General features: G+C 46.1%; 1 protein-coding gene across 1 annotated transcript in view; it reads left to right on the forward strand.

Annotated features, from left to right (window-relative positions):
- Positions 1-17,304, forward strand: part of LOC121166695 (importin-11-like) — a 125,307-nt gene that overhangs the window by 11,842 nt on the left and 96,161 nt on the right. Inside the window, exons 3-5 of the mRNA XM_040995939.1 lie at positions 704-804; positions 10,365-10,437; positions 13,475-13,678. Of these exons, the coding sequence (XP_040851873.1) occupies positions 704-804; positions 10,365-10,437; positions 13,475-13,678 (378 nt within the window). The remainder of the gene's footprint in view (positions 1-703; positions 805-10,364; positions 10,438-13,474; positions 13,679-17,304) is intronic.

Below are 17,304 nucleotides of genomic sequence, written 5' to 3' on the forward strand. Positions count from 1 at the left end.
CAGGGAGCTGGGACTGAAAGGAGCATCCGTGTGGCGTGCTGGCATTGCAGGTGGAGGCTTAACTCAATATGCCATGGTACTGCCTGCTCCTGCTCCTCCACCCCCCAAGGTTTTTTTCTTAACTTTTTTTTATAAGATTTTTTTATTTGTATTTGAAAGGCAGATTTACAGGGAGGAGAGACGGAGAAGTCATCTGTCCACTAGTTTACTCCCCAAATGGCTGCAGTGGCCGGAACTGAGCCCATCTGAAGCCAGGAGCCTCTTTTGGGTCTCCTGTGAGGGTGCAGTGCCCCAGGGTGTTGGGCCATCCTTCATTGCTTTTCCTGAGCCACAGGCAGGGAGCTGGATGTGAAGTGGAGCAGCTGGGACACAAACTGGCACCCATGTGTGCTCCTGGCGCTTGTAGTGGGAGGATTAACCAATTAAGCCATTGCAGTGGATCCTATGAGTTTAATTTTTGACTGGGCTAATATTCAGACATGGTTAAAAACTAGAGTAGTATAATGAATTTCTGTTCAATGTCCATTAGACAACTTAGAATAGACTACTGGGAAAATATGTTATCTTAGTTGAATTGTAGAATATGCCTAATGTGTAAAGTAAGAATGTGTTTGTTCATTAAACAGAACATTTAACTGAAATATCCCTACATATTTTATTGTAGGGGAATACTGATTTTTTTATACCGTGTTTTTACTTACAGAATATTTTCACAAACCACACTCTGGATATAAATGTTAGATGGCTTGCTGTTCTGTATTTTAAACATGGAATCGACCGCTACTGGAGACGTGTTGCACCTCAGTAAGTTCTTTGCACATCCGATCTTTTATAAACTGTAAGAATGTGCCTGTTGATGTTAAGGGGTATGTTGCTACTTACTTTGACAGCATGTATCTGTAGGTCTCAGAACAGCAGAGAGGATGAGCATGCTGCTCTGCCAGGAGCACGTGGAAATGTGTGGGGCATTTGCAAAGCATTTGGTGTTTAGAAGAAAAACCAAATTATTGATGTATGTGCTTAATTCGGATTGGTAGCTCTGCTGTGTTACTCCATGGTGTGTGGGTGTGTATGCATCTTTGGTTGGCTTGTTTGAAAGACTGAGATGAAGGAATGAGTGATGCTGAAGCAGAAAGCCTTATTTCCTGTTGGTTTGAACAAGAATATGCTAAGATTTTGAAAAACAAAAACAAAACGCATGGTAAAGGAAATCCCAGGTCATTTCTGAATAAGGTGGATTTCAATTCCAGCCTCGGTGGGGGTCACACAACATTTGTAATGTCATCAAATTTGGTTGTAACTGTTGAGTGTTACGTAATAGATGACATAGATGAGATCCTGAAATCTAAGGAAGTAGTGAACGCTGCCATTGTTGACCAGAAGGTGGCACTGCAGGTCTGGGAATTGTCCCATTTGTAAAACCTTTTTAAGATTCTTGTCATAAGGACTGCAAACTGCTTATCAAATGTGCCCTTGATTAATAGTGGAAGTAACTGGAATATTTTTAAGCTGCATTTACGTTACTGTGGTATAGCGCAGGTCTTTCTCATTCTTAGGATTGTTCATAATTTTGGCAGAAATGTAGATTTGTATTGGAAGTACTTAAAAATCTGCTTGATTCTTTTATAAATTTTTGCTTGTGTAGTTCTTGCTTTTTACCATTACTTTTTTTATGAGTCTTAATATTTTTTGATTAAAATTTTTTTTTTTTGGAATTTTATCATGCAATTCCATAGGGTCTGGGATTCCCCCCAACTCCCCTAATTCCCAAACCCCAACTGATTTTCCCCATATTATTACAATAGTATAGTTCTTCATAAGCAGTCGTAAGTCTTTCAGTGTGTGCTGCCATTGCTGGTACTGACAGTGGCAGACAGTCCAGCATCCCACTGTCTAGATATGCCCAACAGTTTCACTGGGAGTCCATCTTTGATTTGGAAGTAGGGATGCATACTGCGTTGTATCTTCACATCTGAGTATGATAGTCTCTATGGCATCATTATACATTCCCTCAAACGAGAAGCCACAAAACAAAATCAACAACAGGTACGAAGTTAAAATACAAAGTTTACAGCACCTTGAAGTTGAAAAACGGGCCACTGAATAACCAACTCATGGGTGAAGAAAACACAAAAGCCTCTTGGGTAAAATGATGCCATTGTGCAATTCATGACAAGAGAAAACAAACTATTTGAAAGAAATGAAAGTGGAAGCAAGAACAACACGTGCTGGTGTGGGTGTAGGGAGAAAGGTTCTCTCTTTCACTGCTGGTGGGCTTGCAGGCTAGTACGACCACTATGGAAGTCAGTACAGAGAGTCCCTAGAGAATCGTAAATAGAACTGCCGTATGACCCAGCTGTCCTGCTCCTAGGAACATACCCAGAGGAAAGGAAAACTGCCTGTGAGAAGGGGATCTGTAATCCTGTATTTACAGCAGCACAACCTACCATTAGTTTTATAGAAGGTGATTAGCTAACTTAAGCTTCTATCCTTCCTGTAAAGATAGAATTTAATTGCACATTAGTAGGGAGCTGCTCGGAAGCGGAGCAGCCTGGATTCAAACCAGTGCCCAAAGGAATGCCAGTGTTTCAGGTGGTGGCTTTCCCCGCTCTATGCCGCAGTGTGTGTTTCTGCCTGTCTTTTATGGCCCTCTTGGTGAAATTTGTACAATCTAAGCGTATGGAAACACTCTGCAATCTATTTAGCTACAAGTTTTTTTTTTTTTAAGATTTATTTTTATTATGTTTTTATTGGAAAGGCGGATATACAGAGAGGAGAGACAGAGAGGAAGATCTTCCGTCCGATGATTCACTCCCCAAGTGAGCGCAACGGGCCGATACCATGCCGATCCGGAGCCAGGAGCCTCTTCCGGGTCTCCCACGCGGGTGCAGGGTCCCAAAGCTTTGGGCCGTCCTCGACTGCTTTCCCGGGCCACAGGCAGGGAGCTGGAAGGGAAGCGGGGCTGCCGGGATTAGAACCGGCGCCCATATGGGATCCCGGGTGTGCAAGGCGAGGACCTTAACCACTGCGCCACCGCGCCGGGCCCTAGCTACAAGTTTTGTTTGACTCTGGCTTTCGGCTGTCTTGATCTGTCTTTACACCTGGCGCACGGGCGCGGTTCGAGGCAGCTTGTGTGTTTTTTCCCTGTTGCAGTCCAGTGGCGTCCTTTCGGTACACCAGGCGCTTAGTATGTGTGTACCCGGCTTCCGCTCCCGCTGTTGCCAAAAGATGTCAGAAATGGAAGCCACAGGGCTGCTTCAGTAGCCTAGTGGTTAAAATCCTCACCTTGCATATGCCGGCATCCCATATGGGCACTGGTCTAATCACAGCATCCTGCTTCCCATCCAGCTCCCTGCTTGTGGCCTGTGGAGGAAAGCCCAAAGCCTTGGGACCTTGCACCCGCCTGGGAGACCAGGAAGAAGCTCCTGGCTCCTGGCTTCAGATTGGCTCAGCTCTGGCCATTGCGGTCACTTGGGGAGTGAATGAACAGATAGAAACTCTTCCTCTCTGTCTCTCCTCCTCTCTGTGTATCTGACCTTCCAATAAAAAGGAATCTTAAAAAAAAAGAAAAGAAATGAAAGTCATGGTCCCAGTTTTAGGACTGTTCTTGGCTTTAAAAAGCTTGTCTGTAGTGGAATTAGGCTTTTCTCTTAAGATGCTGCATCGGCTAAAGGTACCGTATGAAAACAACAGATGTTGAGGGGGGCATTTTATACTCTGGCCTGTTGGAAAATTTAAATATTTGGCAATGAAAAAAATCTGGTGTTGAAGTTTTCAGTGCTGCTAAACCCTGTGTCTAGGGCGTGCAGCCAGGAAGGGCTGAGGGCAGCTGCCGGCGGACTTCTCCCCGAGCTGCCAACCTCTGCTCCCTCCACTTCTGCATTTTCTTTCTTTTATCTTTTTTTTTTTTTTTTTAAAGATTTGTTTATTTTTATTGGAAAGTCAGATGTACAGAGAGGAGGAGAGACAGGAAGATCTTCATCTGCTGATTCATTCCCCAAGTGACAGCAGTGGCTGTAGCTGAGCTGCTCCGAAGCCAGGAGCCAGGAACCTCTGGGTTTCCATGTGGGTACAGGTTGCCAAGGTATTGGGCCATCCTCAACTGCTTTCCCAGACCACAAGCAGGGAGCTGGATGGGATGTGGGGTTGCCGGGATTAGAACCGGCATCCATATGGGATCTCTGCGCGGGCAAGGCGAGGGCTTTAACTGCTAGGCTACTGCTCTGGGGCCAGGTATGTTTTCAAGATGACCACAGCTGTGCTTCGTTTCTCTTTGTATTTTGGTGTCAGTGATGCTTTTCTGTTTTTTACCTCCCAAGCTGAGTATGTTTTGATGGATGCTAAACATCTTATATATAGTTAAAAGTTGAGCGACTCTGAATTCTGTTTGTTTAGCATTAATTTTCTCTGGGCAAGCAGACAGAATTCGACCTCACCCTTGACACAGTTGAGCTTAGTTTGTTTCTGGTTTGCTGTTACTCTCAGATTGTGGCTTTCCTGGGGCTTCTCGCCGGGAAGCCTCGGCTGTTTACCAGCATAGTGCTTTCTTGTTAGGGGATAAACTCAATTTTTTTGTCTCTTCAGCATGTGAGATCAGCTGAAATCTCTCTCTAGCTTTTTAGTCTCAGCTGGATTTTTTTGGGCGCGTTTCCAAAGGGAAAATGTCCTGGCTCATCACAATTCTTTTCTTTTTTTCTGAGAAGATCTCTGAAGTCCGCCCTGGTTAGATTGTGTGTGTGTGTGTGTGTGTGTGTGTGTGTGTGTGTTTATATTATTTTCCCAGAGCTGCAACAAGCGATCACAAATTAAGTGCTTAAAACAACAGATGCTTATTTTCTTACTCAGTTCAGGAGACAAGAAGTCCAGCGTCCCAATGGCAGCAGGGCCGTGCTCGCTTTGCCCTGGAAGCGGCCCTGGCCTGCTTTGCCCACCTGCTGGAGGTCCGTCCCTGGTCTGGCGTGGCTGCCCTCTGCCCGCATTGCCCTCTGACCTTTGCTGAGCCGCATGTTTCTATGTTCCCAGTTTGCTCTTTTTTTTTTTCCCCATTTTTTCCCCTTTATTTTTGACAATCTTTACAAAGTTAATTAGGGCACAAAGATTCAAGGGCTACAAGAAAGTGGGTAAGACTATTTCCACATTTTTTCCGTATATGTTGGGTAAAGGGGGAGATAAAAGGAGAAGTCCCACCCAGCCTCCCACCCATCCCAGGTCCCCGATATGGGGCATGCTCCGAGGGTCCTGCTCAAGTGGTTTTGATAGTTCAACAGTTCTGAATTGCTGCCAATCTCACCATTCCAAGCACGATGAGGTCGCCGCAGAATCCACTGGCTGACATAGTCACACTAGAGTCTGCGTTTGCCCAGTTTTTCACTGCCAGCATATGGCTGGGGTAGTGGGTTGATGTGTTCTGTCCTCTGCTGTGGTGCCAGGCGTCCTCTGCAGGTTCCAAGAGACTGCCATATCCTCAATGCAGCTGGTTATGCTCTCCACTGCTCCGTCTGAGCCTCTGAGGAGGCTAGGCTCTGACACTTGCACTCCATGGTCCGACCCTGGAACCTGCACTTCATGGTTAGGGTTCTGAGTCCGACAGTTCAACTGGGGAGATCCCCAAAGAAACTTCATCTGAGGTGATCCCAGACCAGATTCTTTTTTTTTTTAAGATTTATTTTTATTATTATTTTTTTTTATTGGAAAGGCAGATACACAGAGAGGAGAGACAGAGAGGAAGATCTTCTGTCCGATGATTCACTCCCCAAGTGAGCGCAACCGCCGAAGCTATGTCAATCTGAAGCCAGGAGCTTCTTCCGGGTCTCCCACGCGGGTGCAGGGTCCCAAAGCCTTGGGCCGTCCTCGACTGCTTTCCTGGGCCACAGGCAGGGAGCTGGAAGGGAAGTGGGGCTGCCGGGATAGAACCGGCACCCATATGGGATCCCGGGCGTGCAAGACGAGGACCTTAACCACTGTGCCACTGTGCCGGGCCCCAGACCAGATTCTTGTGTGTACTTGCCAATTCAGGGTGCGGCACAGTCCATTGCCCCAATCAGCTGGTGGTTGCAATTGCTGGGTCGGTTCTGTTTCTAGCCCTGTCTTCCATGCGAACCAATGAGTGATGCAGTCCGACCTGGTTCTGCCCAGCACTCACTTGACTCTCACATAAACCAATGGGAGCTGCAGCCTAGTTGGAGCGACCCACAATAACCCCCACCAGGCCCGCCCCCTGCCCTGGTTTGCCAATATGTGCAGCAGACTAGTCCAGTCTGTTCCACATCCCATTCAGCTCTCATACATGTCAATGAATATTGAAGCCTCATTCAACTTAACCAGCTCCACTATCCAGCCCACACACATACTGGCAGGTGCCTTTCTGTCTAGCCACCCCTGCCCCTGTCCTGGTTTTCATGCTCTCTGGTGGGAGTGGTAACCCAAGAGGGAGGAGCCCACTATTTCCCTTCTAGGCCACTCCCACTCCCAGATTATGCACTCTCCAGGTGGTTCTGGAGTTTAATTCGACAGTGCCAACCTGTGCCAGCTAATGCTGCGGCAAAGCCCAACCAACCCTCACCAACTAGAATTTTTGCTTGCACCAGTCGGAACAGTCAGCCCAAGTTGGCTTTTCCCTGATCTAGTCCACATGAGGCGCACAGGTGTTGTGGCCCTGCCTGGCCTGATCTGCCTCCATCCCGACTCACTGTCTCCAGTGGAAGTGGCTGTCTAGTAGGGAAGTCTGCTTTCCCCCTGCCGGCTTTGCCCCCTCCCTCCCTGGTTCTCACGTGTGCTGTTTGGGCGCTGTGGCCACATCTGGTACGGCTCACCTCACCTTGGTATTCCGCAGTGTGCACTGTTTTGACATGACTGAACCTGGCCTGACCCTGTTCTGGTGCTTGGATTCGCCAGTGGGTGATGTGAACTGGCCCAGCCTGGTCTGCCCCCGACCCATGCCAAATGTATTCCAGAGGGAAACTTTCCATGGCCTGTTCTGGGCTGTTCCCTATCGTGGTTCTTTTGCTCACCTGCAGGTACTGTGTCCTGCCAGAGGAGTTGCTCAGGCTCCTGCATCAGAACCTGTCCCTATGCCAGATCTTGCGCTTATTGGTGAGTCCGTGGGCCAGTCCTACTCAGTCCACTTCCTGTCCTAGTAGGAACAGTGGCCTTTCCTAGCTGTCCTTCAACCCAATCTGGTTCTTACTGTTGGATAATTTAGCCCAGCCAAGGCTTGTCCATACCCAGACACTGCTCACACATGGCTCAGTAGGGGCAGAGACCTAGCCTAGTCCGTCCTACATCTACCCAGGTTCTCCAGAGCACCAGATGGTATTGGAGTCTAGCCCAGCTTGGTGCGTCCAGTCCCAGTCCACACTTGTGCCAAGGGAGATTGCAGCCATATCTAGGCCAGGACACAGCCCCCGCTCTGGCCCCCCGCACCCAGGAGGGGGAACCTCAACCCAGCAAGGGTATACTTTCACAGCTCCCCAACCGGACCTGTTCCCAGCCATAGGTCGCGCACATGCCAGTGGTTGCTCTGACCCAGCTTGGCACAGCCCCTCACTTGTCTTGGCCTTTGCCTTCGATGCTGTGGCCTGGCATCCCTGGCTCATGCAGACCAGTCGGTATAAGAGCCTAGCTTGGCATGACCTGTGCTCCATCCTGATTTCTATTTTTGCTTGTGAGCTAAGGTTTGCTCAGTCCTGCCTGGTCCACCCCATTCCATTACCAACCCACACATTAGCCAGCCATTGGAGCTACTTTGCCCAGCTTGTCTGACCCCCAGGTCTGGACCATGTGTTCACCAGCGGGAGCTATGACCCACCAGGGGAGTTTCCCAAGTTCCTCCACTTGACCCACTCCCAGACCCAGTTCTCATACATGCCAGTGGGTGTTAGGCCAGTGCCCAGCATAGTCTGGCCTTCCATTTGGCCTTGTATGAGCTGGTGAACATTGCAGCCCGGCCCACCCCACACCCTATTCAGGATGCACATTCAGGTGCTGCTGCTTTGACCAGCCCAAACCATTGAGGGTTCCTTTACCTGTGAGTGATGGCAGGTTCCTTGGTCACACCTAGCTTAGTCTATCACCACCCCAACTCTTGAGCTAACCAGTGGGACTAGTATTTCCACAGGGTTTGGCCCACACATCCCCCACAGAATCTACCCCCGGAAATGGTTCTCTCGTGTGCTGGTTAATGTCATGGCTCTGCCTAATGTGACCCATCTCTTGAGGCATCATTATGTCAGGTACTAGGATATGGTCCTGCTGGACAAGCCCCCAGCCTTAGCTTTTGCACAGACTGGTGTACGGTGGTCAGCATTGTTCAGTGATAACAAGTTCTGTACAGGACTTAAAGGAGGCTGGCATGTCAGTCTTACCCATAAAGATCATCTAGTCCCTTGCTTACCTTCAAAGGAAAAGTTACTCTGTGATTGGGAGTCTTCAGGATTGATTCACAACCCAGAAGCACAGTGGGCTGAACATGGAGGTACCTAGGCAGCAATTCATAGCCCCAAAACCCCAGAGTTCGCCCCTCCCAGTCGCATCCACTGCAGGATGTTGGCGGCGGGTGGGGCCTGGGTCTGCCATCTTCTCCAGATTTCCCCTCTCAGTGTACTCACCAGGAAGGGAGCAGCCTCTGGAGCTCAGGCAGGCCCGGGGACAGCTCACTGTATGTTCCTGGTGGCTGGAATCAAGGCTCTGAGCATGGAGACTCATCTGGCCTGGGACCTGCCAGGAGCCAACAGGCTGCTAGAAGTTTTCCCCCCCGGACCCCAAGGTCGCCCCTCCCAATCCCATCCACTGTACGATGTTAGCCGCAAGTTTGCTCTTACATGGACAGCACAGGGTGAGTTAGGGCCCCCTCAGTTCAGTAGGACTCTACCCTAGCATCCTAGTATGAATACCTTTTCAAAGATGACATAAGACAACATGAAAAGTACCTGGGGTAAGGATTTGTGTGTTCGGTTTGTGGGCAGGGACACAGTTCAGTTCACAGGAGATGGCATTTTTTTAGAAAATTGAATACAACTTTTTTGATCTAGTTGAATGATTGGTCTCATTCCAACTACTCCATTATTGCCAAAATGGAAAAACTTAAAAGCTTTAAATTTGACATAAAATACACAGTTTAAAATTTAGCACATGTGATTTGGAGCAATGAATATTCTTCGTCCATGTCCTTCAATTTTGTTTCTTTTTTTTAATATTTCATTATTTTTATTTGAAAGGCAGAGTTACAGAGAGAAAAGGAGAGAGAGAATGAGATCCTTTATCTGCTGGTTCAATCCCCAAGTGAAAACAGTAGCTGTGGCTGAATGACTGAAGCCAGGAGCCACGTGTTTCTGCCCAAGCACTTGGGAACCTTCCGCTGCGTTGGTGGTGGAGCAGCTGGGACTTGAGCTGGTACCTGTGTGGGCTGCCGGCACTGAGGGCGGGGCTTACGCTCTGCCACCGGGCTGGCCTCTGACCTTCAGTTTTCTACTGTACTTCAGTCTAAGCCGTAAAAGTGACTATCTTACAAGTGTAAGATGAAAACTTTTAAACTAGTCAAAATCTGTGTTCAGTTTAAATGTTCTCTAGCCTAAAATTCTTTCTGTAAAATCACCTCAGATTCCATGAAAGAATAATATGCAAGAATAATATTTGTTCTTATAGATTTCCCTTTTTAGCAGATTTCTTATATATATATATATATATATTTGTTTGTTTTCTTTCTTTTTATATACATATATGTATATATATATATATATATATATATATGTATTTTAAAGATTTGTTTCTTTACTTTTTTACTTACTTGGAAGTCAGAGTAACAGAGAAAGAGGGAGAGACAAAGTAAGATTCTTAGCTGGTTCACTCCCTAAATGGCCACAGTGGCCAGAGCTGGGCTGGTCTGAAGCCAGGAGCCAGGCGTTGCTTTGGGTCTGCCATGAGGGCGCAGTGGCTCAAGGGTTAGGTCATCCTGCATTGCTTTCCCAGGCAATAACCAGGGAGCTGATTCAGAATGGAATAGCCTGGACATGATCTGGCGCCCTTAGGGATGCTGGCTGTGCGGGGGGAGAAGTAGCCTGGTGATGTTCCACTGGGAAGGTAACTTTTGACGTCCGTGAAAGTGCACATTAAAATATTATATTGATTACCTTGGGTTTGTCTTACTTCCTCTTGCTTACTGTGTTGTACTTATTTAATTGCAAAAAAAAATTTGTGTTTCTGACTTAGTGTGTGCTTCAGTACACAAGTAATGGAAGTATTTTTTACTTACCAAAAGCAGCAGAGACACATGATTAAAGGGCTTTTTATTGTAACATTCACAGTAGTGCTAATTTGCAGTCAGTATTGGGTGGCGTTCTTATGCATAATGATTTATCTTTTTACAGTGCTCTCTCTGAGGAAGAAAAAAGCACTTTGCGTGCTGGGCTGATCACCAACTTCAATGAACCAATAAACCAGGTGAGGAAATGAATGTTGGTTCTTCTTGCTCTTATGGTTCTTTTTGCAAAAGAAACTTTACATCATTTTATTTGTGCTTATATACATTTCTCTATTGATGTTTAAGAATGTTTAAATTATTTATTTACTTTTACTTGAAGGAGAGAGAGAGATTGAAATCTTCGATTAACTGATCCATTTCCCAAATGGCTACAGCAGCTGGAGCTGCACCAGTCCAAACTGGGAGCCAAGAGCTTTTTCTGGTTCTCCTGTGTGGGTACAGAGGCCCAGGGCTTTTCTCTGCTGCTTTCCTAGGTACAGTAGCAGGGAGCTGGAAGGGAATTGAAGCAGCTGGGACTAGAACTAGTGCCCATATGGGATGCTGGAGCATTTTAGGCAGAGGATTAGCATGCTAAGCCACTACACCAGCCCCCTGGTCTTTTAATTTTGAATCTAATTGTGGCCTTTAGGAATTTTGGATATATTTGACTATTAGTGGTTTAAAGCTCAGAAGTTATTTTAATGTATACTTTTTAGCTCTCTCAGTTGTTGGGCCAACATTTGCAAGCAAATCATTTGTGCCTTTATCATCTTACTGCATACAAGCCCATTGTAATGGTTTATATTTTCAGTGCTTTCGGTTCTTTTGTTAGACAGCAGGATGTTCTTAGTTTCTGTGTATTTTCTGTGCTCATCACATTTTGAATTCTGATTGTTCTCTGTGGTAGATAGGTAGTAGATAATAAGGTTTTAGCTTTTCTCTGCAATGAAGTTGTCTTCTAAGAATAAATTGAAGTTTTACTTGTACATGTGAAAGTTCTTCAGTTTTCCTAAGGTAACACTGTTTATTATACTTGGTTCCTTTAATTGGAATGGTTGCACACATATTGTTAGAGGACTTCTAGTGTAGGGAAACAATGAATGAAAAGGTCAGTTGAGGAGCAAGTGTTTGTACTTGTTACGACACCCCTTGGGAAGTATTCATCCCAGTTCAGGTGTGCTTGGGTTTTAGTTTGAGCCTTGCTTCCAGTCTGGCTTCCTGCTAATGTGTATCCTGGGATGGAGCAGATGGTAGAACTGCTGGAGTCTAACCAAGTGGAGATTCAGATTGAGCTTTTGGCTTTGGCCTGGCTCAGGCATATTGGTGATTTAATTAGCAGATGGGAGACCTTTGTCTCCCTTCTTTTGTGTAAGTTTTACTTTTTTATTTTCATGTAAGTTTAAAATCAATTTTTCTGGTCTAAGAATTTGAAAATCTGTGTATACATGGAGTTCATAGAAAATTGCATTATGCAAGGCTTTTGAATCAAAATAAAAATTTCATGTTTTTCAAGGATTTTTTTTTTTTAGATTTATTTATTTTTATTGGAAAGTAGGATGTACAGAGAGGAGAAGAGACAGAGAGGAAGATCTTCCATCTGCTGATTCACTCCCCAAGTTGTTGCAACAGCTGGAGCTGATCCTCTCCTTAGCCAGGAGCCCAGAGCCTCTTCCAGGTCTCCCAAGGCCTTGACTGCTTTCCCAGGCCACAAGCAGGGAGCTGGATGGGAAGTGATGCCACTGGGATTAGAATCCTAGCACCTATGTGGGATCCCAGCATGTGCGTGGCGAGGACTTTAGCTGTTAGGCTACCGCATTGGGCCTTTCATGGCCTTTTTGAAGTGCAGTTATATTTGACTTATTTTTTTCGTATTGCAGTTTAAAAAAAATTGTTTTTATTTGAAAGGCAGAATTTTAGAGGGAGAGAAGGAAAGATCTTCCATCCAGTGGTTCACTCCCCTGATGCTGTTGTTTTCACAGGCTCTAAGCAGGGGAGCTGATCAGAAGTTGAGTTGCCGGGACTCAAGCTGGCACATGTGTGGGCTGCCAGTGCTGCAGCTGGAAGATTAGCTGGCTGTACCGTGGCCCAGTCCTCCCAGTGCAGTTTTCTCTTGATCTGTTTAATGACTTGAGTTCTTTGACAAAGAAACACATGGGTAACGGTGTGCCTTTCACTGGGGCCGGTGGTGGTTTTGGGTGATTGATAGACTGCCTATGTGTTCTGAGGAATTATTAACCTATAGAAAAGGATTAGTAAAACATGTACCGTTTCATGTTCATTTTTTACTTTTAGGTCACTTGTTTTTAAACTTTGTCGCTTATAAAACCTCCTTACATAAGGGAGCTTCACAATGTTCATGCAAGAAGGGAATTAAAAGGAAGTGGCGTTTTCTGTCATCTTCTTGAGGTTCCTTCGTACTGCTAAAATTGAACCTATTGAAAGATTATGCTTCAGTATTTAGTTAGAATCAGAACTGACAAATTAACAATATGAATCTAAATAATAAACCACATTTATTATTATTATTATTTTTTAAAGATTTATTTTTATTATTTTTTTATTGGAAAGGTGGATATACAGAGAGGAGAGACAGAGAGGAAGATCTTCTGTCCGATGATTCACTCCCCAAGTGAGCGCAACGGCCGATGCTATGCCGATCCGGAGCCAGGAGCCTCTTCCGGGTCTCCCACGTGGGTGCAGGGTCCCAAAGCTTTGGGCTGTTCTCGACTGCTTTCCTGGGCCACAGGCAGGGAGCTGGATGGGAAGTGGGGCTGCCGGGATTAGAACCGGCACCCATATGGGATCCCGGGCGTGCAAGGCAAGGACCTTAACCACTATGCCACTGCGCCGGGCCCAACCACATTTATTATTATAAATAGTAATTTTGATAGCTTTTTCATAAAACAATAAAGTAACGGAGCAGAGTAGCACTGTTTGTGTTTTTGGTGTCTCTTTAGTGTCTGAATGCTTCAAGGATGATACTGAGATTTCCATGTTTGCTTGTTAATCTCTGTGCTGTCTTCTTGTGCTGGGGAAGCCTGGCTTCACATTGATTGATAACAGGGAAGAGAAGATCTTCAGAACTCTGAGAGGGCCCGAAAGAGTCAGTCAGTGAAGCCTCAGTCTTACCAGATTGCCACCATTTTACCCAGATTTAAAGCAGTTCTTAAAGTCCTTCTTTTTCTGTTACCCTTATTTCCTGTGTCTGTTTCTGGTGATCATTTGTTTTCTTTGTAGATCGCCACGCAGATTGCAGTGCTGATAGCCAAAGTTGCTAGATTGGACTGTCCGCGGCAGTGGCCTGAGCTGATCCCCACGCTCATCGAGTCTGTCAAGGTCCAAGACGACCTCCGACAGCACCGCGCCTTGCTCACCTTCTATCATGTCACCAAGACACTGGCGTCCAAACGACTGGCTGCTGACAGGAAGCTATTTTATGATGTAAGTGTTTGTTCTTTTTTAATTCTTAAAGTGATTCTTTTTTTTATTGGAAAGGCAGATCCTAATTACGGAAAGAAGGAGAGACAGAAAGATCTCCCATCTGTTGGTTCCTTTACCTAAATGGGTGCAGTGGCTGGAGCTGTGCCTATCCAGAGCCAGGAGCCAGGATCTTCCTCCAGGTCTCCCACGCAGGTGCAGGGGCCCAAGGCTTTGGGTGGTCCTCGACTGTTTTCCCAGGCCACAAGCAGGGAGCTGGATGGGAAGTGGAGCAGGTGGGACACAAACTGCCACCGCTATGGCATCCTGGCAGCTGAAAAGCGAGGATTTAGGCCTTTAGCCATGTTACCGGGCATGAGGTCAGTCAGTCATTCACTAGTCCCCCCGCCCCAAATAGCTGCCAGGGCCGGAGCTGAGCCCATCTCAAGCCAGGAGCCTGGGTCTTTTTTTTCAGGACATCGTGTGTGTGCAGGGGCCCAAGCACTTAGACCATCTCTGCTGCTTTTCCCAGGCACATTAGCAGGGAGCTGGATTGGAAAGGCTTGTCCAGACACTAGCAGGTGGCTGCCGCACCGTGGACCCAGACTTTAATGGATTTCACATAATTAAACGTAATTGTGAGCACTGTGCTGTTATGAATATAGCTTTATTTCTCTGTTAGAAATCTTGCTAATTTTAATCTATGCAGTGAAGTGAATGAAAAGATCACTTAGTTGCCAATGAGAGGATAGGTTGATAAGGACGGTCAGAAGGTAGAGATTCGGGACTGCTGCAATAATTCTGATGAGTTGTTAATCTGTGAAGTGAAGGTGTGTAAAGGCAGCAGTCAGCTTTCCCAGGCGCATTAGCAGGGAGCTGCGTTAAAGTGGGTATAAAGGGGTGCCTGCACTGGACTAGAGGTCAGAGGCCGTAGCCTTAATAAGCCCCTGTGCTGACCCCAAGATGTTTCAGTCTTAAAGTGATAGTTTGGGCCATTGTGGAAAGGAGTAAGTGAAGAGAGTATAGCATTTGAAAGAAAAGGCGTTTAATGATTTAATGCAGGTGGCAAACGGAAACAAAGTTCTAGAAATGAATACTTGTTTTAGTTTGGTTCATAAATGCCTTTATTTTTCTGAGAACTGCCGGACTCTGTGCCCTGGGCTTGTTTTGTACCAAACGCATTGTGTTACAAGTGCCTCTTGTTTGGGATGGAGTAGGAAGAAGGGGAAGGAGATGGTATAGTCTTGAACTGTGGGACATGCTCAGAGCATTAGTTTTTTTTTTTAAAGATTTATTTTTATTATTGTTTATTGGAAAGGCGGATATACAGAGAGGAGAGACAGAGAGGAAGATCTTCCGTCCGGTGATTCACTCCCCAAGTGAGCGCAGTGGTCGATGCTATGCCGATCCGAAGCCAGGAGCCTCTTCTGGGTCTCCCACGCGGGTGCAGGTTCCCAAAGCTTTGGGCCATCCTCGACTGCTTTCCCAGGCCACAGGCAGGGAGCTGGAAGGGAAGCGGGGCTGCCGGGATTAGAACCGGCGCCCATATGGGATCCCGGGCGTGCAAGGCGAGGACTTAACCACTATGCCACCGCGCTGGGCCCGGAGCATTAGTTTTTAAATCTCAAGTACAGCTGGAGAGGCTTCTGAGCCAGACTTTAAATAAGCTTCCCTGCTGGTCCTTCCGGCAAGGCTAAAGCCACAGTCGCAACCCAGTGGTTTCCAGTGCAGTCTTTTTTTTGAAGATGTATTCATTTTATTGGAAAGGCAGATGTATACAGAGAGGGGAGACAGAGAGGAAGATTTTCTATCCGATGATTCACTCCTCAAACAGCCGCAACGGCTGGAGCTGAGCCAGTCTGAAGCCAGGAACCAGGAGCTTCCTCCATGTCTCCCACGCAAGTGCAGGATCCCAAAGCTTTGGGCCGTCCTTGACTGCTTTCCTAGGCCACAGGCAGGGAGCTGGACAGGAAGCGGGGCTGCTGGGATAGAACTGGCACCCATATGGGATCCTGGGCGTGCAAGGCGAGGACTTTAACCATTATGCAATCGCACCGGGCCTGACAGCAGTCTTATGTTCATCTGCTGATGCTGAGTATATGAGAAGTTCTTTTTGATATTTATACGGTTGCTTTTCAGACCCTTGTCACTTTTTCTTGACAAAAGCCAATAAATGACTAATGAAGTGGATAGTTGATCATAACTTTTTGTAGGAATTTCTTTTTTATTTTGTTTCCCTCCCTGGGACTTAAATTTTGTGTTGGGAAGATTCTCAGAGTGAACTATCTAGAAGATTCTGGGTTCCAGTTTCTTGCTCTTGAAGGTTGTGTTTGGTAGAATTCTGAATTCCTGTGTTGGTTTCCTGTGGGATACTTCCTCCTGTTTTGCTTTGGGTTTTCAGGTATAATTGCTGTTTAATGTAGGCGTTCTGTTGTGCATTGTTCTATTCTGCCCAGATAAGTGGTCTTTTCTGGATAACTTGCATGAGTTTGTTTTTTGTTTTTGTGGTGGTTTTGGCTTGTTCTCATTGTAGAAGGAAAGATAGGCCTACCTAGCGTCAGAACTTACTTCCAGTGTGGTACCTGCCACCTTGTACTGAACTGTGCTTACTGATTTAGCTTTTTCTGACACACTACGCTGTCTCTTGTTTATTTCAGAAGCAGAGAGACAGCAAGACTGAGTGAGAGAGTGGTAGATCCTGGCTCCTTGCTTGTTAGTGAAGGCATATGATAGGTGGGGCTGGGCCAAGGTTGGAGCCAGCCAGCAGCACAAGAATTCTTGTAGGTGGGGGACAGTTGCAGGTGGGGGCAGGAGCCGACTCATTAGTGCTGACTCGTAGTGCTGCCTCCCCTGGGTCAGCATTATCAGGAAGCTGTAGTTAGGGGGAGCTCAGCTCAGGCACCTGTGTGCCCTCCATGGTGTGGCCAGAGGCTCACTGCTTTGCTGTAGCTTCAATTGCTACAGTTCTCTTACCTAGTCTGAAACAGTTTCTGAGCACCTTTAGATGTAGAAACCCTTTGTTGCTAGATTCCTTCTAAAGATTCCTTCCTTCAGAGTGATACAGGTAAAACTTCAAAAAGCCAGATTTCTTTTATCTTTTTTGGAAATTATACAGAGCCAAAAGTACCTGGAAAATAATTCAGTTTAGTCCTTGTCACTCTGGAGTGGACTAGATAGACGTGGAGACATGGACGGTGGTAGAGATGTGGCAGGAACTGTGGGAAAGCTCCGTCGATCTCTGAGCGCAGCTGGAGGAAGACACGGTGAGCAGCCGTTTTGCTGGTTAAAGCTGTGCCTGTTATTTTGGCAGTCTGAAGTATAAAACATTTGCCTTTTAATACTGTGTCTACTGTAATACCGGAGTGTAAGGCCGGTTTTCTGTTACCAAATCAGTGTCTCACATGTGAATGCAAGCTTGCAGTTGAGCTAGTTGCAACGGCAAAGTTGTGCAGGGTACACTTAAAACTGCTGTCTTTGCTCAATGTCACTGAACAGTTTTATATTTTTTCTGTTGTTAAAATTAAGATAAGTTCTTTCATGGGTGACAAATTATAAAATCAGTTGAGAGAAAATTGTTTTGCAGTGGCAAAATTGATCTTGATTTGACACAAAAGGGTCTTTATTTTCTTTTTTTTTTTTTCTTTTTAAAA

This window comes from Ochotona curzoniae, unplaced genomic scaffold, assembly GCF_017591425.1.
Source record: "Ochotona curzoniae isolate NIBS_2020 unplaced genomic scaffold, NIBS_Ocur_1.0 patch206, whole genome shotgun sequence".
NCBI classification, from domain to species: Eukaryota; Metazoa; Chordata; class Mammalia; order Lagomorpha; family Ochotonidae; genus Ochotona; species Ochotona curzoniae.